This window comes from Sciurus vulgaris, assembly GCF_902686455.1.
Source record: "Sciurus vulgaris genome assembly, chromosome: 16".
In the NCBI taxonomy this organism is placed as follows: domain Eukaryota; kingdom Metazoa; phylum Chordata; class Mammalia; order Rodentia; family Sciuridae; genus Sciurus; species Sciurus vulgaris.
Genome location: NC_136477.1, coordinates 53,188,885 through 53,209,766, shown reverse-complemented (window position 1 = coordinate 53,209,766; position 20,882 = coordinate 53,188,885). Strand labels below are relative to the sequence as shown.

General features: G+C 54.0%; 1 protein-coding gene across 1 annotated transcript in view; it reads left to right on the top strand.

Annotated features, from left to right (window-relative positions):
- Positions 1 to 20,882, top strand: part of DNAH1 (dynein axonemal heavy chain 1) — a 69,191-nt gene that overhangs the window by 19,129 nt on the left and 29,180 nt on the right. The window contains exons 13-37 of the mRNA XM_079114476.1: positions 1,057 to 1,207; positions 2,166 to 2,359; positions 2,469 to 2,694; positions 3,238 to 3,357; positions 3,780 to 3,862; positions 5,154 to 5,295; positions 5,809 to 5,964; positions 6,329 to 6,527; positions 6,606 to 6,859; positions 8,390 to 8,602; positions 10,263 to 10,427; positions 10,888 to 11,009; positions 11,132 to 11,237; positions 11,968 to 12,147; positions 12,728 to 12,868; positions 13,391 to 13,554; positions 13,930 to 14,043; positions 14,555 to 14,743; positions 15,015 to 15,120; positions 15,837 to 15,950; positions 16,489 to 16,638; positions 17,652 to 17,738; positions 17,823 to 18,009; positions 19,233 to 19,324; positions 19,521 to 19,675. Coding sequence (XP_078970602.1) covers positions 1,057 to 1,207; positions 2,166 to 2,359; positions 2,469 to 2,694; positions 3,238 to 3,357; positions 3,780 to 3,862; positions 5,154 to 5,295; positions 5,809 to 5,964; positions 6,329 to 6,527; positions 6,606 to 6,859; positions 8,390 to 8,602; positions 10,263 to 10,427; positions 10,888 to 11,009; positions 11,132 to 11,237; positions 11,968 to 12,147; positions 12,728 to 12,868; positions 13,391 to 13,554; positions 13,930 to 14,043; positions 14,555 to 14,743; positions 15,015 to 15,120; positions 15,837 to 15,950; positions 16,489 to 16,638; positions 17,652 to 17,738; positions 17,823 to 18,009; positions 19,233 to 19,324; positions 19,521 to 19,675 — 3,810 coding nt within the window. The remainder of the gene's footprint in view (positions 1 to 1,056; positions 1,208 to 2,165; positions 2,360 to 2,468; positions 2,695 to 3,237; positions 3,358 to 3,779; positions 3,863 to 5,153; positions 5,296 to 5,808; positions 5,965 to 6,328; positions 6,528 to 6,605; positions 6,860 to 8,389; positions 8,603 to 10,262; positions 10,428 to 10,887; positions 11,010 to 11,131; positions 11,238 to 11,967; positions 12,148 to 12,727; positions 12,869 to 13,390; positions 13,555 to 13,929; positions 14,044 to 14,554; positions 14,744 to 15,014; positions 15,121 to 15,836; positions 15,951 to 16,488; positions 16,639 to 17,651; positions 17,739 to 17,822; positions 18,010 to 19,232; positions 19,325 to 19,520; positions 19,676 to 20,882) is intronic.

The following is a 20,882-nucleotide window of genomic DNA, read 5'->3' as shown; positions in this document are numbered from 1 at the left end:
GGGCCCTGCTGGGAAGAGGCAGCTGTTCCTTGTCAGACCCCAATGGCTAGGTCTGTGCAGCCAGGGTCAGGATGCTAAGCACCCCGTAGATGGTGGGTCTCTGGGGTGGCTTTGTGGTGTGGGAAAAGGACCCTGAGGAGGGCTATGCCCAGAAGGCAAAGCTGGGCAGCCCCCTAGGCTTCCAGACCAATGCCCCACAAGCCATGGCTTGTGTTTTGGTGACCCTAATTCATTCAATCTTTGAGTTACTCTGTTGAGAAATATTCTTTGAGTGCTTGCCCTGAAACAGGCATGGTTCTATGGAAACCAGAGATATAATTTCTTTTTTCACTGGAAGACAGACAACAAAGCCAATTAAATGGACAGTATCAAGGGTGATTTTGTTAGGGGTTGGGATAGACACTAGGGGTGGGTCTGTGCCAAGGGCTTCAAAGAGAAGGTGACATCTGAGCTGAGACCTGAGGTGTGAGAAGAAACAGGTTATGATGGGGCTACTAGGTGGGAGCACCAATTTGTGCGGGGTCACCCATGGGAAAGAGGACTTGGGACAGTGGAGGAAGGAAGGACAGGCTGGCAAGTGTGACTGGAGCGGAGAAGGGTAGAGAAGTCTGATCAGGATGAGGTGGGAGAGGTTGTAGAGACCCTTCCAGATCATGAAGGGTTCCCTGGGATCACAATTAGGGGCTGGATTTAATCTAGAAGAAGCCATCAGAGGGGCCCCAGCTGGGCTCCAGACTTGGGACTTTCAGCGGGTTGTAAACATCTGAAGCCAAGAGTATGGGCTTCCATGGAGATCCTAGGCCGATCTTCCCTGAGGACATCAGGACAGGGAGATGGTACTTCCTCTCTGCAGTGCTTGGGAATCTCTGGGCCCAAGGTAGTTGCAGAGGAAGTTGACAAACTGGGGTCTTTCTCTGTGGTAACTTGCAAGTTTCTGGAAGGAAGGAGGAAGCTAGCATCATGCATGGAGAAGTTCAAGAGTCATAGAACTGGCAGGAAGGGCAAGAAGTGCTCCTCAGACCCCTGTGCATAGTCAACCTGACCATTGCCCCTCAGGCCCCGGAAGAATCCCCTGTTCATCATGGACCTGGTGCTGGACAGCTCGGGGGTGCACTACAGCACACCACTGGAGCAGTTTGAGACATCTGTGCTCAACCTCTTTGACAAGGGAATCCTGGCCACCCACGCTGTGCCCCAGTTGGAGAAGGTACAGCTCGGGCGGGTCCTGGGTACCGGCTTCCCTAGTTGCTAGTGGCTCTCCAAGCTGTAGAGTGCTGCCACCAGTACCAGAGCTCTAAAGTTCTACAGCAGCCCTCCCAACTGGTGGGCAGTGTGCTTGGCCCTGAAGTTCTTGAATATCTTCCTTAATCCTCACCATAAACTGAATTGTGAGCTATTAACATCCCCACTTTGTAGACCTGGAGAAGTTCAGTTTTTAGCCTAGGTCCCAGAGCTGCTAAGAGTGAGAACTGCAATTTGAATTCTAGATTTGCAGGACTAATCCTGCCACAGCCCTGAATCCTGCTCTTTTGATCCCACCCAATTCCTGGCCTATCTCTCTCTCTCTCTCTCTCTCTTTCTCTCTTTTTTTTTTTTTTTTTTTTGTACCAGGGATTGACCCAGGGGCACTTAACCACTGAGCCACATTCCCAGTCCTTTCAAAGATTTTATTTAGAGACAGGGTCTCACTGAGCTGCTGCTGAGGGCCTCACTAAGTTGCTGAGGTTGGCTTTGAACTCACAAGCCTCCTGCCTCAGCCTTCAGAGCCACTGGGACTGGCCTCTCTCTTCATCTTGAGAGTGGACATGGGCCAACGTCCACACATGCGACTAGTGTACCCAGCTGCACTTAGCCCACTTCCTGGACCCAAGAACTCTGCATCTCAAGTCCCTTCTCATCTCTCCTGCTGGTCGGTCGGCAATATGGTTTCCCCTCTGCTCTTTTCCTTGGCACTGGGCTGAGTCAGGCCAGGCAGAGGAGGATATTGTCCCTCAGTGGGCCTCACAGTGGTTTCTGGCCTTGCATTGGTCTGTAAGCCCCGTAAGACTTGCCACAAGCTCTCTGTGCCTTGAGCACTGCCACCCACTCCATCTTAAGATCACACCCTCTGCCCACCTACCCGACAGCTCATCCAGTTCTGCCCCTTCCGGCCCCTTTCCTCACAGATGGTGATGGAGGACATCTTTATCAGCGGCGACCCTCTGCTAGAGTCGGTGGGGCTTCATGAGCCGCTAGTGGAGGAACTCAGGTCCACCATCACCAATGCTCTGCGCAAGGCCATGATCCCAGTGCAGGCCTACGCCAAGGAGTACAGAAAGTACCTGGAGCTGAACAACAACGACATTAATACCTTTCTCAAGTGCGTGCGTGCGTGTGTGTAGGCGTTCAAGTCTGAGTGTGTCCACGTGTGTACCCCCACCCACCTTGCTCACCCTGCTCTGCCCCTCACATGTGCACCCTGCCCTCAGGGCCTACCAGACACAGTGTCCATCAGCGGATGTAGTGCGGGAGGTGGTGCTCACCCACCTGAAGGAGAAAGAGGTCCTGGACAACTCACTGCCCAGCAGCATCGTCATCGGGCCCTTCTACATCAATGTGGACAATGTCAAGCAGAGCCTGTCCAAGAAGCGCAAAGCCCTGGCCACTTCCATGCTAGACATCCTGGCCAAGAACCTGCACAAGGAGGTGGACAGTGTAGGTGCCCACCCGCCTTGCCTCAGTGACCAGAGAGCTACATACAAGCATCCTTGCATATATGGTATATTCCTGCTAGCAAAATGTCCCCAGGCAGGGTCAGGGCACCTGCAGAGGCCTAGGTCAAGGGAAAGAACTGGAAGTCCCCCTGCTTTGATGCCTGCCTGCCTGCAGGGAGCTGTTCCACGTAGGAGGTTGCTGTCTCTTTTCCTGAACTCACCCCTGGGAAGCCCTGACTTAGCACACCCCGAAATGGATCATCCTACAGGGCTGAGGGTGTGCAAGCGCAGGCCTCAGAAGTCCTGAGTGTGTTGGTGGAACGAGAGAAACCTGGTAGGACAAAGCCCACGGAGAGATGCCTCACAAGAGCCCTCAGCAACCCAGGGAGCCTTCCAGGAGCATCTTTCTTAGAAAGCACTGCAGAGTGAGGGGGGTGGAACAGCACCTGTTGGGAGCCACTGGGGACCTAGAAGGAGGTGCAGCCTCCAAGGAAGGCAAAAGAGGGTCACACAGCCCTCCCCAGCTCCTTCCTCCCACTGCCAGATCTGTGAGGAGTTCCGTGCCATCAGCCGCAAGATCTACGAGAAGCCCAACAGCATCGAGGAGCTGGCCGAGCTGCGGGAATGGATGAAGGGCATCCCCGAGAGGCTAGTGGGGCTGGAGGTAAGGTGGGCACATGGGGGACTAGATGCTGGAGGCACTGGGCTTGGTGTTCAGGGACTGGGGACAGGGGAGGGGCTGGGAGATCAGGAGCGCGGAGGCTGGAGGTGAGGTAGATACCAGGAGCACAGGTGGACCTCAGGAGTCTGTGAGTTGGGAGGTTTGCAGATACTAGGAGCTATGCTGTGTGGGAGGTCACAAGGGCCAAAGGCATGGGTCGGGGATCGGAAGTTATAAGTGCAGAGGTCATGACTCTTGGAGCCCTGGCCCTGCTGCTGGTCTCTCCACCCTGCACATCCTCTCCTGCCCAGGTCTTTCCTCTCTGGAAGGGAACAATCCCTCCCTAGCACCCAGTCACTTTGAAAAGCCCCCATCCCAATAAAGCCTTTCCCCAGCACAATTCCGATCTCTCTCTGTCCATTCAGGAACGGATCGTCAAAGTCATGGATGACTACCAGGTCATGGATGAATTCTTTTACAACCTCAGCACAGAAGACTTCAACGACAAGTGAGTGGGAACATTGTCTCTCACCCTAGCAGGGGATGGGGGAGGAGGTGCTGCAGTGGTTCTCAAATATCTCAGCTGCCCCCGGTTGTGTAGTCACATCAGAAATGCCTCGCCAAGCCAGGCGCAGTGGCGCATGCCTGGAATAGCAGTCACTCTGGAGGCTGAGAGAGGAGGACTACAAGTTGGAGGCCAGTCTCAGCAGCTTAAGGAGACCTTGTCTCAAAATTAAAAATAAAACGGGATGGGGACATAGCTTGGTGGCAAAGCGCACCTGGGTTAAATCCTCAGTCTCACAAAAAAAAAAAAAAAAAAAAAAAAAAAGAAGAAGAAAGGAGGAAATGTAAGAAGGAAAGAAAGGAAGAAAGGAAGGGAGGGAGGGAAAGAGGGACAAAGCAAAGAAAGAGAAAAAAATGTCTTGCTGAGATGAAAGAGGTCACGACTGCACATGGGCGACCAGGCCAGGCAGGGTCAGGTAGTCAGTGGGCCAGAAGGAAACCATTTGGGGCACAATCCTCTTGGTTCAGGAACTCATTTGCTCCCTTGGTCCATCAATGATGTGCTACACATGTTTACCCTGGACCTAGACTCCCCACTTCATGATTGGGGAGCACTGAGAAGGCAAGGCCCCACCTGGTGGAGTCCCTGGGCCACTAGAAACCCCTCACCCAGCCCTGCCTCACAGACAAGTTGGGCCCTGCTCAGGACCCCATGACACCAGCCCAGCAAGGCATCCTGGTGCTCAAGAGGGGCCTTCACCCCAGGGTTGGCATCCTAGGCTGCAGCGGTGTAATTCCCAAGTTCCATGGATAACCTACGTCAGCCTAGCAGAGGGAATCGGTCTTAAATGAAGGAAGCTGGCCAGGTGGCCTTGGTTGGTCATCAAGGACATGCAGGCTAGAGACTTGCTTTGCCTCATAGGAGGTGAGGCCCTTCAGTGCCTGGGGCTTCAGAGGGAACTTAGCATCGCTTTTCTCATTTCCACTTATCTCTGTCATCACACTGGGCACATTGGATCTGCAACTCATTGCAAGCTGATCCAAAAGGCTCCTGAAGGCTGGGGCAGAGCTTGCCTCTCTCTTGATGGTAGTGGTTACCTCCCAGCCCTGCTGGACTTTCCAGTTGCCCAGTCCCAGCTGGTTCCAACTGCTACCTAGGTTCCCCCAATCCTGCCATCACCCCGGCTACCTGGATGCCAGGCCTGGGTTCCTGGAAGAGTACCCCTGTCTGGCCTCTCCATCCCCATCGTTTCAGCTGTGGCATTTCTCCCAATCCCAACCCCCATCCCGGCCAGGTGGGCTGCCAGCAACTGGCCCTCTAAGATCCTTGGGCAGTTAGAGATGGTGCGGCAGCAGCATATCGAGGATGAAGAAAAGTTCCACAAAATCCAGATCATGGATCAGAACAACTTCCAAGAGAAGCTGGAAGGACTGCAGGTGGGGCTTGGCAGAGGCTCTGTGCTCTGACCCACTTCCCCACTTAAACACACGTACACGTGTGCACACACATGCACGCACCATGCTGCAGGCCTGGCCTTATTTCTTGCATTTAAGACATGCTTTGTTGATGTGTGATGGACCAGTGGATAAATGAATGAATATACGGCTCAAAGAACGAACTGGAAGGCCAAAGAGAAGCCTGAGCAGCAAGCTTCGGAAGAATTCAGAGTAGTGGATCCCAAGTCTTCTGTTGTGTCCTTGCGTCCCCAATGGGCAGTGGGCACAGTGTTTAGGGCACTGAGTCTCCCCCTCCTTTTCCGCAGCCTTGCCAGGCCACCATGGGGCAGTCAGCCTGCCTGTAATGGGCTAGCAACCTGCTCACTCCAAAGTCCCCTCAGAGCTGGAAGAAGTCAAAGCCCCAGGAACTCGGGTTCCCTGGGGTGGGAGTCGGGGGATCCATGGGCATGGTGGGGTTTCAGGGGCATGTGACCCTTGCTCCTTGGCTTGCAGCTTGTGGTAGCTGGCTTCTCCATCCACGTGGAGATCGCGAGAGCACACGAAATTGCCAACGAAGTGCGGCGCGTCAAGAAGCAGCTGAAGGATTGCCAGCAGTTGGCCATGCTCTACAACAACCGCGAGCGCATCTTTGGCTTGCCTGTCACCAATGTAGGCCTCTCGCGGGCACCCTCACTGGCACCCTCCCCTCTTAATAACCTAGGCTAGAGGAAGCAACCTGCAGCTGAGGTCACATCAGAGGCCAGCTGCTATGCCCAAGGCTCTGGCATGTTGGGGCAGGACTGAGCATGCTGCAGAGTGGAGATAAGCACCTTGGCTCTCAGGTTCAGAAGGCCAGTGGAAAGAGGCAGGAGGCCATAACCTGGGTGGGACAGGAAGGGAGGCCAGGCCTGGGTCTCTGGGGCAGCAACAGGGATAGCATCCGGGAACAAGGACAGAGAGAGTAGGTGGCCCAAGTAGGATCAGTGTGGAGAGATCCCAGGGAGTATCCCAACCCCGTCCTTGGTCCCTGCAGTATGACAAGCTTTCCAGAATGGTGAAGGACTTTCAGCCCTACCTGGATCTCTGGACCACAGCCTCTGACTGGCTGCGCTGGTCTGAAAGCTGGATGAATGATCCCCTGTCAGCCATCGACGCAGAGCAGCTGGAGAAGAACGTCGTTGAGTCCTTCAAGACCATGCACAAGTGTGTGAAGCAGTTCAAGGACATCCCAGGTAGGTGGCCAAGCCAGCCCGTCCCCACCTTTCCTGCCTATGCTGGCTGCCACTCACGCCTGCTTCCCTACCCAACAGCCTGCCAGGATGTGGCCTTAGACATCCGAGCCCGCATCGAGGAGTTCAAGCCATACATCCCGCTGATCCAAGGGCTGCGCAACCCTGGCATGCGGAACCGGCACTGGGATGTACTGTCCAATGAGATCAACATCAACGTCAGGCCCAAGGCCAACCTGACCTTTTCCCGCTGCCTCGAGATGAATCTGCAGGACCATATCGAGAGTATCAGCAAGGTGGCTGAGGTGGCTGGCAAGGAGTATGCCATTGAGCAGGTAGGCAGCCACCAGCAGACCACCCCACCCCACCCAGTCCCTGCTGGGCAGCCTGCCCTCCAGTCTTTGCGATGACAGTCATTAGGGAGAAAGAGAGTAATCGGCCCCATTCCTGGGGGTCATCATGCCCAGGGGGTGAGATGCATTCTATTTCTTTTTAATTTGTTCCAATTAGTTATACATGACAATAGAACACACTTTATTTAACCCATTGTACACAAATGGAGCACAACTTCTCATTCCTCTGGCTGTACACGGTGCAGAGTCACACAGGTTGTGTAATCATACATGTATGCAGGGTAATAATATCTGTCTCATTCTACCATCCTTCCCATCCCCACTGCCCCACCCCTCCCCTCACTCCCCTCTGTAAAATCCAAAGTTCATCTTCCCTCTCCTCCTCTACTATGGATCAGCTTATGCTTATCAGAGAAAACATTTGGCCTTTGGTTTTGGGGATTGGCTTATTTCACTTAGCATGATATTCTCTAGTCCATCCATTTACCTGCAAATGCCATCATTTCCTTCTTCTTTAAGACTGAGTAATATTCCATCGTGTATATACCACATTTTCTTTCTCATTCATCTGTTGAGGGGCACCTAGGTGAGTTCCATAGCTTAGCTATTGTGAATTGAGCTGCTATAAACATTGATGTGATTGTGTCATTATAGTATGTGAATCTTAAGTCCTTTGGGTATAAAATGAGGAGTGTGATAACTGGGTCAAATGGTGGTTCCATTCCAAGCTTTCTGAGGAATCTGTATGCTGCTTTCCAGAGTGGTTGAACCAATTTGCAGCCCCACCAGTAATGGATGAGTGTAAGAGACGCATTCTATTGAGTGTGTTAATAATGTATGTAAACTGCCTGGCACAGTGTCCCCCATCACTGTTTTTCCTCAGTTACCCCCTCAAGAAACCAGGAAAGATGGGCTGGGGTTGTGGCTCAGTGGTAGAGTACTCACTTAGCATGCATGAGGCTCTGGGTTCGATCCTCAGCACCACATAGAAATAAAGGTATTGTGTCCACCTACAACTAAAATAAAATGTTTTATAAAAACAAAAGATGCCAGGAAAGAGTTGGTAGCATTATCCTCATTTAGCAGATAAGTACATGAGCTCAGTGGTAGAGTACTTGCCTGGCAGGCACAAGGCCCTAGGTTTGATCCCTAGCACAAATAAACAAACAAACAAATAAATGATAGATGAGTGCCTTAAGGTTCAGGGGGGTTCAGCATCTGGCCAAGGTGACATAGTCAGAGCCGGAACCAGCACCCACACTCCTAACTGGCACCTTTGCTGCCTCCCAACACACACATACATATGTGTCATATGCATGTAACACATATGTGACAGTGAGTCCGAAAAGGGCCCACCAAGGTCTTGCTGACCAGGCAAGCTGAGAGTATTTTCCAGAGTGGCCTCCGCAGAAGTGATAGCCTAGATCTGTTCTTCCCTGACCAGTGCTGGTCACAGAACTTGACGACCAGCCCCTTCTGGGGACCCAGCCTTGATTCATTCCCCCACCCCAGGCGCTGGACAAGATGGAGAAGGAGTGGTCAACCATCCTGTTCAATGTGCTGCCCTACAAGGAGACCGACACCTACATCCTCAAGAGCCCGGACGAGGCCTCCCAGCTGCTTGATGACCACATCGTAATGACCCAGAGCATGTCCTTTTCACCCTACAAGAAGCCCTTTGAGCAACGCATCAACTCCTGGGAGACCAAACTGAAACTGACCCAGGTGGGCCCTCCGTCCCCTGTCCCTCCCTCACCCCTCCCCACCCCCAGGGAAGCCTGTCTCATAAGTGGTACTTAATGGTGTGGTGGGGGGCTTGAAGCAGTGGGGAGCCTGGCCCATGTTTTTGACAGGCCCTCCGCTCAGAAGAGGGTGACTGGGATGGATGGGGCTGTCCATCTATGAGGTATAGCCACTGAAAAGAGCAGTTAGGAATGGGAAGAGGACAGGAGTAGTCCAAAAATATGGTTGCCAGCAGACCTTCAAAGGGCAGAACAATTGGAACCTCCAGTGCTGGCACTTTATGGGGCCCCAAGGCTCCTCCGCCCCTTTCCCACACTGCCCTGAACTGCATTTGGAGCTGCCTTGGGAAGACGGAACCAGGGTCTTGGGACTGCTCCTGTCTCAGGCTCTCAAGGTCAGAGGCAGGGGCAGCTCACAGAGCCCTGAAGGACAGACCTGAAGGTGTGACTGATCGTGCCTTCTTGGGGCCTTTCTGGGAGCTGTGCAGAGAGACCTCCAGTAAAGGCCAGCACCTGGGTGAGAAGGGCTTATCTGTATGTCCCTGGACCACCTAGAGATTCCTGAGCTGGTCAGCACTGACCCTGGGCCTCCTTCCTTAGCTCATAATGTCCCCTCCACTGTAGTTTGTTTTTTGTACTGGCACTTGAACCCAGGGGTGCTTAACCACTGAGCCACATCCCCACCCTTTTTTATGTTCTATTTTGAGACAGGGTCTCACTGAGTTGCTTAGGGCCACACTAAGCTGCTGAGGCTGACTTTGAACTTGCCATCCTCCTGCCTCAGCCTCCCGAGTTGCTAGGATTACAGGCGTGCGCCACCCACCCAGCTCCACTGCAGTTTTGGCCCCACTTACCATCGTCTCCAAGGCTCAGCACAAGCACTTTGCCAACTCCCCCCATGTGTGTCTGCAGTGTTCCCACTGAGGTCCTAAGTCAGTGCCTCTTACAGAGGCCATCGCCATGCTGGGCCCTTGGTAATCCAGGGGTAGAACTGGCCACTTAGTGGACTGAGGGTTCCTCAAGGATGGTAGCCATGCCCTCTTCTGCTGCTCCTCCTGGTGCCCATGTGGGCCTGGCACAGAACTGACTGTGGCACACAGCTCATGAGGAGGAGATGAATGAATGAATGAATGTGCAAAGATGAGACGAGAGCTAAGTCCTAAATGGGGATTGGGAGGCAGAAAGGGGAAATGGTTTGTTTGGAAGATGGCTCGCCTTTGGACCGAGGTTTCAAAGAGCATTTTAGGTATCTCAAGAGCCTGAAAATGAACCTCACAGAATGCTGGCATCATGCACCCCAGAAAACTCCCAGGACACTTTTCTCTGTCACCTTGAGGTTTGCTGGCTTGGCTTAGGTGTGGTCGCTCACAGGGAAGAGCAGAAACCTTGGCTCCTCCAAGGGAAGAGGGCATGGACTTCTCCTGGGTAATGGGATTCCTCTGGAAGGCAGACATCCCTACACCTGGTTTTTCCCTGGAGTTTCATGCTGACAGAACCATCTAGAACTTTCCCCGTGGACACTGGTTCTGGTGCCCAGTACTCTGCCCAGCACTCTGATGGGGAGAAATAACTTGGTCAACAGAACCCAACTCGGATCCCAGGTCCTGGCAGCGCACATCCTTACCCTGTCCTGCCCGGCCTAGGAGGTACTGGAGGAGTGGTTGAACTGTCAGCGGTCCTGGCTCTACTTGGAACCCATCTTCAGCTCTGAGGACATCACCCGGCAGCTGCCCGTAGAGAGCAAGCGCTATCAGACCATGGAGCGGATCTGGAGGAAGATCATGAGGAACGTCTACGAGAACCGGGAGGCAAGTGCAGCACAGCTAGAGAGCAGCTGAGACCCCCCAGGGGCACGTTGTTGGGCGTCTCCTGGTCCCTTCCCTCCTGAAACAAGGACCCAAGGACAAACCTGAGGCTTTGACTGTAGCTCGTGTCCTAGGGTCTGGACTCCCTCGTCCCAGAGGGGCTCCCCTAGAAGCACAACAGTTGACAGTTTGGCGATCTGCAGTCCACATTAGCATTTTAGAGGCCCTTGCAAGTCCTGCAGCAAAGCAAGCTCCCCACCTTTGCTTAACCCTTATTTTTTTGATCATAGACTTTTTTTCCCCCTGTGGAGTTGGCAGGGCTGATGGAGGCAGCCCCTGACTCGGGGACTATTTTCCTGAGCCTTCCTTCCCACTGAAGGTCTCTAGCCGGTGCCGGCGAGCCTGCCTTGCGACCTCCCAGTTGGAGCATGCTCACATCCACTCTCGCTCCCCCACCCCACAGGTGATCAATGTGTGTTCTGACCAGAGGCTGCTGGACAGCCTGCGGGACTGCAACAAGCTGCTGGACCTGGTGCAGAAGGGCCTCAGCGAGTACCTGGAGACCAAGAGGAGCGCCTTCCCCAGGTAGGCACCATGGCCCTTGCCCACTGTCAGTGGCCAGCGGGCGAGAATGTTAAGTGATGCCAAAGTTGCCAGGGCCCAAAGAGCCTATCTGACCCGTTCTCTCATCCCTGTTCCCGTGGCAGATTCTACTTCCTATCAGACGACGAACTACTGGAGATCTTGTCCCAGACAAAGGACCCCACCGCTGTGCAACCCCACCTGCGCAAGTGCTTCGAGAACATCGCCCGGGTGTGTAATTGGGCTTGGGGCTCGGGGCCGGGACCCCCAGGACACACCCCAGGAAAAACATCTCTCCCCTTGTTGCCAAGCCCTCTTGGCAGGGTTGAGGTGGAAATTGAGATTCCTGGTCTTCAGAGACACACATGGGGCTGGTAGGAGGAAGGTCAGCTACAGAACTGTCCCCCCTCTGCTCAGGGTTGGGGGCTTTTGGCTCCCAAATCATCTAAGGGCTCTCTGTCCCCCAGCACACTGAAGTGTTGGCTAGATCAAAAGACCCATGGGGTCTGGGGTTGTGGCTCAGTGGTAGAGTGCTTGCCTCGCATGTGGGAGGCACTGGGTTCGATCTTCAGCACCACCAAAAATAAATAAAATAAAGGTATTGTGTCCATCTACAACTCAAAAATAAAAGTTTGCTAATTTAACGGTTGTAAAATTGCATCAAAGAAGAGAGAGAGACCGACTCACGAGGCCAGAAGGCTTCTGACCCTCCCATCTCCTCCTGATCCACAAAGGAGTCCGTTGATCTGAGCAGAATGGAGACACACAGGACAGACTGAGCCCCATTCCCCAAGTGCCTGTATGAGGCTAGGGCTGGGGCACAGCTGGGGACCTGAAGTCCCAGCCAAGACAGACATTCAGACTCCCTTCCCAAGCTGGAGGCACCAGTGGGTGGAGTCAGCCTCTGGTGTCCCTGGGGTAATCCTGTTCTCCCCCGCACCACCACTACCATGGCCTGCAGCTGCTGTTCCAAGAGGACCTGGAGATCACACACATGTACTCTGCGGAGGGTGAGGAAGTGCAGCTGACCACCTCCATCTACCCGTCCAGCAACGTGGAGGACTGGCTGCGGGAGGTGGAGCACAGCATGAGGGCCAGCGTGCGCAACTTCATCGAGAGGGCCATCCTGGCCTACCCCACAGTGAGCACGCCCTGCCACGCGGCCTTCCCACCTGCCCGCCATGTTGCTCCCTTCCCAGGGCCTCTGTGCTCCTGCCTGCTTCCTCCTCAGGCCACAGCCCTCACACCAGCTGTGTCTCAATGTGTATGAAGTCTCTGGGGGGATCAGGCAGGAATCAGAAAACTTTCCTTTCTACACACACTCCAGAAAGTGAGACTCCTCCTAGTAATGATCATAGCACACTCACTGTGCCCCAGGCCCTGGGCTAGAACCACACCTGGTTCTGGGCAAGGCACCCCACAGAGGAGATTCAGAGATGCTTTCTGTTCTATTGTGATTTGCAAGGGAAGAGCCAGGATTTGAATCCAGGGCTGTGTTCCCAGCCTCGGGGGCTCCTGCCTGTCTGCTTCCAGGTCTCATCTGCTCAGGAAGTGATTCTGCCCACCCAGGGCTTAATGGTTTCTCTCCTTTTAAGGACAGGTGGAATTGACCCTTCGAGCCCAGAGTTTTTAAGGCCAAAGCACAAACATTTAAAGAAAGAAGAGGGGAAGGGTCAGAGCTGGCAAGGGCCTGGGTCAACCTGTCCCTGTTGTCTTTCCAGATGCCCAGGACCCAGTGGGTTCTGAACTGGCCTGGTCAGGTGACCATTGCTGGCTGCCAGACCTTCTGGACCATGGAGGTGGCACAGGCTCTGGAGGCCTTCAACCTCAGAACCCACCTGTTCCCCAAGCTGTCCCAGCAGGTGGGAGTGAAGGGGATCACTGCACCCCACACCCTTGATGCCCCCCAGGAGAGCCCAGACCCCCAGGAACTTTTTCCTACTTTGATCCTGGAAGAAGCCCAGGGTTGGGTTCAAAGAGCAGGTCAGGCACCCCTGAAATGTGTCTCACAACAGCCACCAGCAGAAGGGACTGGGGGCCTGAGGAGGGCTCTGAGGCCAGGCAGGTACCCTCTCTGGATGGCCAGTGAAGGAATCACATGCCTGGGTCCCTCCTGCGCTGTCCCTTGGGCCGTTCTGGCTCCATACCACACTCCAGCCTCCAGCTCCTCACCAGGCTCCACCACCAGGCCCTGAAGGCTCAGATGGTACTACAGAGGAGCAGGTGCCTCACATATGCCTCCGTTTTTATTTACTTTCTTCCCCTGCCTGGTCCCTGCTTCCCTCCAATCCTAGACTGCCAGTCCCAGCATAGAGGAACCATTTGTGCAAGAGAGAAGTCTCCCTGCAGATAGCAGATAGCTGACGGTGTCCCCCTTCCTGCAGCTCAGTGACCTGGTAGCCCTGGTACGAGGGAAACTGTCCCGCATGCAGCGGGCGGTGCTGTCAGCACTCATCGTCATCGAGGTCCATGCCAAGGACGTGGTAAAAAAGCTGATCGAGGAAGACGTAATCAGCGTGAACGATTTTGAGTGGATCTCACAGCTCAGGTGAGGGCATGAGGGCCACCCAGGGCCAGAGTGGCTACCAGGATGGGGCCAGGAGAGGAATGAACAGTCACTTAACAAGAGGCTGGTCCCGGGGCTGGGGTTATAGCTCAGTGGTAGAGCACTTGCCTAGCACGTGTGAAGCACTGGGTTTGATTCTCAGCACCACATACAAATAAAATAAAGGTCCATTGACAAATAAAAAATAAATAAATAATAAAAAAAAAGAGGCTGGTCCATCCCTTGAGGCTCTGGGACAAGCTAGGCAAGGGGGGCTTCGATGCCCTCATTCCCCAAAAGAACCCCCTCTCCTCAGCTACATGCCTCCCCATTGGCCTGTGTCCCCATAACCAGGAACCCATCTCCCTGTCCTGCCAGGTACTACTGGACAAATAACGACTTATACATTCGTGCTGTGAATGCTGAGTTCATCTATGGCTACGAGTACCTAGGCAACAGTGGGAGGCTGGTGATCACACCCCTCACTGACAGGTGAGGGTCCTCTCCCCATTTGGGATTTTTTTCTTGTGGGGGCGGCGGTTGGGGAATAATCCAGGAGGACTTAACCACTGATCCACATTCCCAGCCCTTTTTTGTATTTTATTTAGAGACAGGGTCTCGCTGAGTTGCTTAGGGCCTTGCTAAATTGCTGAGGCTGACTTTGAACTCATGGTCCTCCTGCCTCAGCTTCCTGAGCTGCTGGGATTATAGGTGTGCACCACCATGCCTGGCCCCAGTTGGGATTTGAGTAAGGGAAGTGAATTGGTCACAGGTCAGCCAGCTCCGTGGGTCCCTGAGCAAAGTTCTCCAGGGCCATGATGCAGGGCAGGGAGATCACTGGGCAGGTAGTCACAGGCTCCAATCCTGACCCCAGCAACCAAGGCTGGGCATATCTGGGGGGAAAAGAAAGGGGGAAGAGCAAAGCAAAGGTCCAAAAGAAAGAACTGGAAATCCCCAGGAAGGGGGAGTGCCCAGGACACAGATGGCCCCCTCTGTCCTGCAGGTGCTATTTGACTCTGACCGGGGCCCTGCATCTCAAGTTTGGTGGTGCTCCAGCTGGTCCAGCTGGAACAGGGAAGACAGAAACCACCAAAGACCTGGGCAAGGCCTTGGCCATACAGACAGTTGTGTTCAACTGCTCTGACCAGCTGGACTTCATGGCCATGGGCAAGTTCTTCAAGGGCCTGGCCAGGTGAGGCCAGGTGTGAGGGTGGCACCAGACAGGTCAGAAAGACTGAGCTCTTCTCCTGGGGAGGGCTAGGTGAGGAGCATCACAGGACAGCGGGGGGCATGGAATGGGACAACAGGAGTCAAGACTGGGCCTCAGAGGGCAACTGGGGTGGGGAGAGGGCAACAGGGAATTGATGGGAATTGACACTGAGGGCTTCCTCTTCCCTGAAGTCAAAGGAGCCCCTGGAGGGAGGGCCAGGCGGGCTCTGAATGCAGGTCTCCCACTCTCACAGTGCTGGGGCCTGGGCCTGCTTTGACGAGTTCAATCGGATCGACATCGAGGTGCTATCTGTGGTGGCCCAACAGATCACCACCATCCAGAAGGCACAGCAACAACGGGTGAGCCTCAGGTACCCCACACACTGCCACCCCCTCACCACTGCCATCTCCTCTGCCACCACAGGTTCCCACACTGTAGGTGAAAAGCCAGGCCATCGTGCCTACCTGGGGCCAGTCTCTCATCTCACAGGAGCATGGCACTATCCACAAGCCACCACCCTTTCAGAACTCTGTCTAGAGGAGCTTTGTAGCTCACCAGGAAGCCCCTATCCTTATCCTGGTCTGGTGGCAGATCCCAGGCCAAACTGGGACAGTTAAAAGGGGTCCCTTCCTGCGTCCTGATACTAATGGAAAGTCCTGAATATTAATTCTCTCTCTAGCCTTGTTCAAGGTCACCAAAGATCTTGTCCTGAGAGGCTGGTAGTTACTCCCTATAAGGGAGAGCCCTGGGGCCTAATCAGGGCTGAGCTTGCCTAAGTCTGGGAAGATGAGTGTTAGGAATTGAAAGCGGAGGGAGCGGGAAGCAAAAGATGTGTGGAACTTCCAAAGGTCTAGAGCCAGGGCCTGGGAGGCCATGGGTGGTTATTGCAACCCAAGGTCTTAAGCCAGATCCTGAGAGAAGGTCCATCCATGATCAGTCCTGGGTCCAGTCCTGGCTGACATGCTGCTATCACAACAGGGATATGAGTAGGGGAGGGGGCATAGCCAGAGGAGGGGACAGGGCTGGGCAACCCCTGCCTCAAGTGAGTTCACCCCCTGACCTCTACCCACCACAGGTGGAACGCTTCGTATTTGAGGGTGTTGAGATCCCACTTGTACCATCCTGTGCGGTGTTTATCACCATGAATCCTGGATACGCTGGCCGCACTGAGCTACCTGACAATCTGAAGGCAAGTTCAGGCCCAGGGTGTTCCAGGTGGACATGGACTTTGTCTGTACCATGGGTTTCCTGGGTGGGAGGCCTGGGCTCCAAGATGGTAGATCATTTATTTAAGGACATACAGCTGCCTGGATATCAGGAGCTGTGGTTCTCTATGGTAGCTCTCCTGCCCAAGGGTTCTGAGGCTCAGTCATAGATGGGAGCCCCAGACTTGTCCTTAGGGCATGGGAGAAGTCAGGGATGCACATGCATGTGAGGGTCATCTGACAGGTGTCATTAGGTTAGGCCTGCAGAAGGAATGGGAAGCCAAGAGAGGCCACCAGGTTCAGATGAACACAAAGGATCTATTTCTAATGGCCAGAACTGTCCAGCCATAGGGCAGTGAAAGGTTCTAGTCATGGCAGGCCTGATGCCGAAAGGAATCTCAGCCTTAGCCAGGGAGGAAGGTCAGGTGACGCTGCCCTCAGAAGACCAGATAGTCCAGAGGGTGGCTGGGCCCCGGGGCTTGATGAGGTCTGTGACCACTCACCCACATGCCATATCCGCAGGCACTCTTTCGGCCTGTTGCCATGATGGTCCCGGATTATGCCATGATCGCTGAGATCTCCCTCTACTCCTTTGGTTTCAATGAGGCTAATGTTCTCGCTAAGAAGATCACAACCACCTTCAAGCTGTCTTCTGAGCAGCTCAGCTCTCAGGTGAGACCCTGATCAGTTCCCAAAGGCCCTCAGACCCCCAGCCTCCAGAGATGCTCCAAATTCACCTTCTGTGGAGCGCCTGCCAAGCACCAGGCTCTGTGCTGTCTGCTTCACAGAACTTACTGTCTCTTCCAAGCAACCCTGTGAGATAGGAGTTACATCCTTATTTCTCAGGTGGGCATGCTAAGGTCGGAGCAGCCTAAGAGCCTGGCCAGGTTTGTGCAGTGCACCGTGAAACAGGCGAAGGAGTCAGGAAGAGATGGCACCCAGTGCTCCGACACATCCTGCCTTCTAATCATCCACTTTGTACAGTGCCCCCCTCATCCCCCGTTGAAGCAAACTGTCCTCCATGGTTCTGGAAATGCCCTCAGCCCTTCCCAAGTGGCGATGATCCAAAGTCAAGCCAGTCTCTATGTAGAGTTCCAAGACCAAGATTTCTGGGATGGGTGCTGGTCTGTAGGTCAGGTCTAGAGTTAGCTCAGTATGGTCTGGCACCACAGGGGCAAAATGAACCGTTTAACTCTTTCTAACACATCTACTTTATAATATGGGAGACAGGACTAGTGGGAAGAGCCACAGTGGTGCAGCCCACAGGTTGTCTGGAGAGATGTCCCAAAGAAGGTTAGAAGGAAACTCAAAAGCCCTCGAGGCCTACCCATTTGTTGGATAGATGGAAAAAAAAAAACTGCTTCACTCTCTTTTTCAAAACAACTCAAGTGTATCCCTGACCTTGGTACTGTGCTGGAATTACAAGTATTGACCAAGGCAGTGTCGAGCAAGGGATGCAGAATAGGCAGCCAGATAAAGTGAGAGGGTCATTAGGATGGTAAAATAGGGGTGCCTGAGGAGCCCAAAGGAGGGCGCCCAGCCCAAATTGGGGCATGCAGGCGAGTGGTCGCCAAGGGCCTGCCAGAGAACTACACTTCAGCGGTGAGCTGGGTGAGGGGGTGTGGCCAGGTACCAGGTGGGCAGCAGAGTGTCCCACCTGCGCCTCCTCCCGTATGTGCCCACAGGATCACTATGACTTCGGGATGAGGGCTGTGAAGACTGTGATCTCAGCCGCCGGGAACCTCAAGCGAGAGAACCCCAGTATGAATGAGGTGCGCTCCAGTCAGCAGGGCTCCCGGGGAGAGGGAAAGGGGCGGCTGGAGAGGCGCCTGACCCGGTGCCCACACCTGCTGCAGGAGCTGATCTGCCTCCGGGCCATTCGGGATGTGAACGTGCCCAAGTTTCTACAGGAGGACCTCAAGCTCTTCTCGGGGATTGTGTCCGACCTGTTCCCCACCATCAGGGAAGAGGAGACTGATTACGGCATCCTGGATAAAGCCATCCGCAAGGCCTGTGAGAAGAGCAACCTCAAGGATGTGGAGGGTGAGCCACGGGCCCCTGCCTTCCTGTAGTCCCCTGGGTGTCTCAGAAGGAGCTGGCTCCAGCCTCCTTGGAGCCCAGAGTGGGAGACAGAGACATGGCAGACCACACCTCAGGGTCCCTCATACCTGGTCCAGTGTGCATGGGTGGGGTCTCTGTTGGGCAGTTGGGACAGGGCAGGGGTCCCTGGCCCTGTCTCTACTGGAGCCCACTAGAAGTCAGGAAGCAAGTACTGTCCCCTTCCTGGGACCTCATGATTTAGGTTCCTCCTGGGGCCATGCTTCATTAGGTGCCAGCTGCTGGCTAACAGATGCCTTCCTCTCTGCTTGGATGCAGGTAGTTGGGGAGAGTCTCAGCCTAGCCACTACTTGTCCTTCCCAACACAGCTGCTCCCTCCTGTCCTCCCAATCTGTTCCAGCTGGTCCTTTGGGGGTTGGGGGTACTGTTCCAGGGAGGTGTGCCTGCCCACCCTGGCCACACAGGGTCCCCCTCTGGGGCCTGAACAATCGATGAGCTCATGCTCAGCCTTATAAGGTCTCTCCCCCTTGTCCTCCATTGCTCTTTAGTTCCACATGTGGCTCTCATGCTTCTTCCTCTGGCCCCTTCCTGCACCCAGGCCCCAGCAGGCTTGTTGAATAAAGCCTCAGACTTTTCTCCTCCTCATAGCCTTAGATCATCTTTGCCATCTCTGCCTAATTGGACCCTGACCCTTTGTCAGGGACAGGCAGTGCCAGAGTCACCATTACCCTTGAGTCAAAACAATACATTCCCTTCCTATCCACATGTCTGACTTTCTGCCTGCAGCTGGCACCTGTCCTGATAGCTCCTCACTGACCCTAGGATTTTGTCCCCATGATTTTGTCTCACATTGGCCAGTACTTTTGAGAGGCCTCAGCTTTGTGTAGAAGTTGATTGTGGGGCTGGTGACAGATGACATGGAGCATGCCTAAGACAACTGACCACCCAAACAAAGGATATTAGGGAATGATAGTCCCAGTGGGAATACTGGCTGGTGTCTAGAAAGTTCCTGAGCTATGCCAGATTCTGTGCTTAGGGTTTTAGCTGCCTCATAGTCTGCTATGAGGTGGTTACTGCCACCATTCTCATTTAACAGAGGAGGAAACTAAGGCTTAGGGACTGCAGTAATTCACTTCACACAAGCTAGGGGCAGAGCCAGGACCCAAGCCCATGCTCTGACCCCTGGGTTCCTCTGCCATGCCCTGCAGGCTTCCTGACCAAGTGCATCCAGCTCTACGAGACCACGGTGGTGCGGCATGGCCTCATGCTCGTTGGGCCCACAGGCTCCGGCAAAAGTAATGTAAGTGGAGCCCAGTAGGGCAGCCCAGGGCCTGGTCAGAGGGCTTAAGGGGTGATGCAGCTTCAATAGAAGCGTTGGCCTCCTTTGTACCCGCTTGGCCTCTAACTGCCCCTCCTACCTCCTGTGGCCCTCCATCCCCTCCATCCCCACTGTCTGAGGCAACAGAAGGCTCACTCTCAGGTGACCATCTCCCCAGTGTTACAGAATCCTGGCAGCTGCCATGACATCGCTGAAGGGGCAGCCGTCCATCAGTGGTGGTGTGTACGAGGCCGTCAATTACTATGTGCTCAACCCCAAGTCTATCACGATGGGCCAGCTGTATGGGGAGTTTGACCTGCTCACCCACGAGTGGTGAGTGCCCTCCCCCCAGGTCCTCTGGTGACTGCTGGACTCCTAGGCCTCCGGAGACTGTGTGCGGGCCCACTTAGACCAGTGGCAGGTTGGGAGTCCAGGCTCTGCAGCCCAAAACCTGGGATTCTGTCCACCATTCTGCTTCCTCCCAATGTGGCTTTCCATTCCCCACCCCTGATTTCCTTATCAGCACAATGAGGACAATGACACCATTACTATGGTAAGGTGAGACTGACCTTAACACATGGACAATGCCTGGAATGGTGTCTGACACATAGTAAATGCTCAGTAAATGGTCCTTGCTGTTGCCCCAAGAGAGTCTGGTGGTCCCTCTCAGGGCCTCCGCTCCCAGGTTAAGGCATGCGTTTTAGGAGAAGTCCATTGAGTTTGGAGAAGAGCAACAGGGTGGAGACCCCTTGAAGGTCAGCACCGGAGGGTCTTTCATCTGGAACTATTTCTCCAGAGTCTCCCCTTTAGTCGGGCACAGTGACGCAAGCCTGTAATCCCAGCACTGGGGATAATGAGGCAGGAGGATCGCAAGTTTAAAGTCAGCCTCAGCAATTTGGCGAGGCCCTAAGCAACTTAGCAAGACCCTGTCTCCAAATAAAATATTAAAAGGGCTGGAGTTATGGCACAGTGGTTAAGTGCCCCTGGGTTCAATACCTGATACCAAAAAAAAAAAAAAAAAAAGTCTCCCTTTTCCCACTGGGGATGTCTGCTTGGCTCCAGTGTTCTGCAACCCAGAGGCCTGGGAATCAAGAAGGGAGAGTCACTGGGGCCTGATGGTGCACACCGTAATCCCAGTAACTTGGGAGGCTGAGGCAGGAGGATCATGAGTTCAAAGCCAGCCTCAGCAACTTAGTGAGACCCCGTCTCAAAATAAAACATAAAAGGGGCTGGGGATGTGGCTCAATGATTAAGCCCCTTTGGGTTCAATCCCTGGTACCATTAAAAAAAAAAAAAAAAAAAAGAAGAAGAAGAAGAAGGGAGAGTCAGCTATCTTTCCCAGTGTGGGCCTGTCCTGCTTCCCCCTTTTCTCATTCATAACTACTGGAGGGGAGGAGAGTCTGCAGATCAGAAAAAAACACCCCATTATAAAAACAATTCTTTGATGCTATCTTTGAAAGCATGGTAAAGAAGACTAATCAGGGCATTACCGTAAGTGCAGGGGCAACCATAACAGGGTCTGCAATGGAGCACAACACAA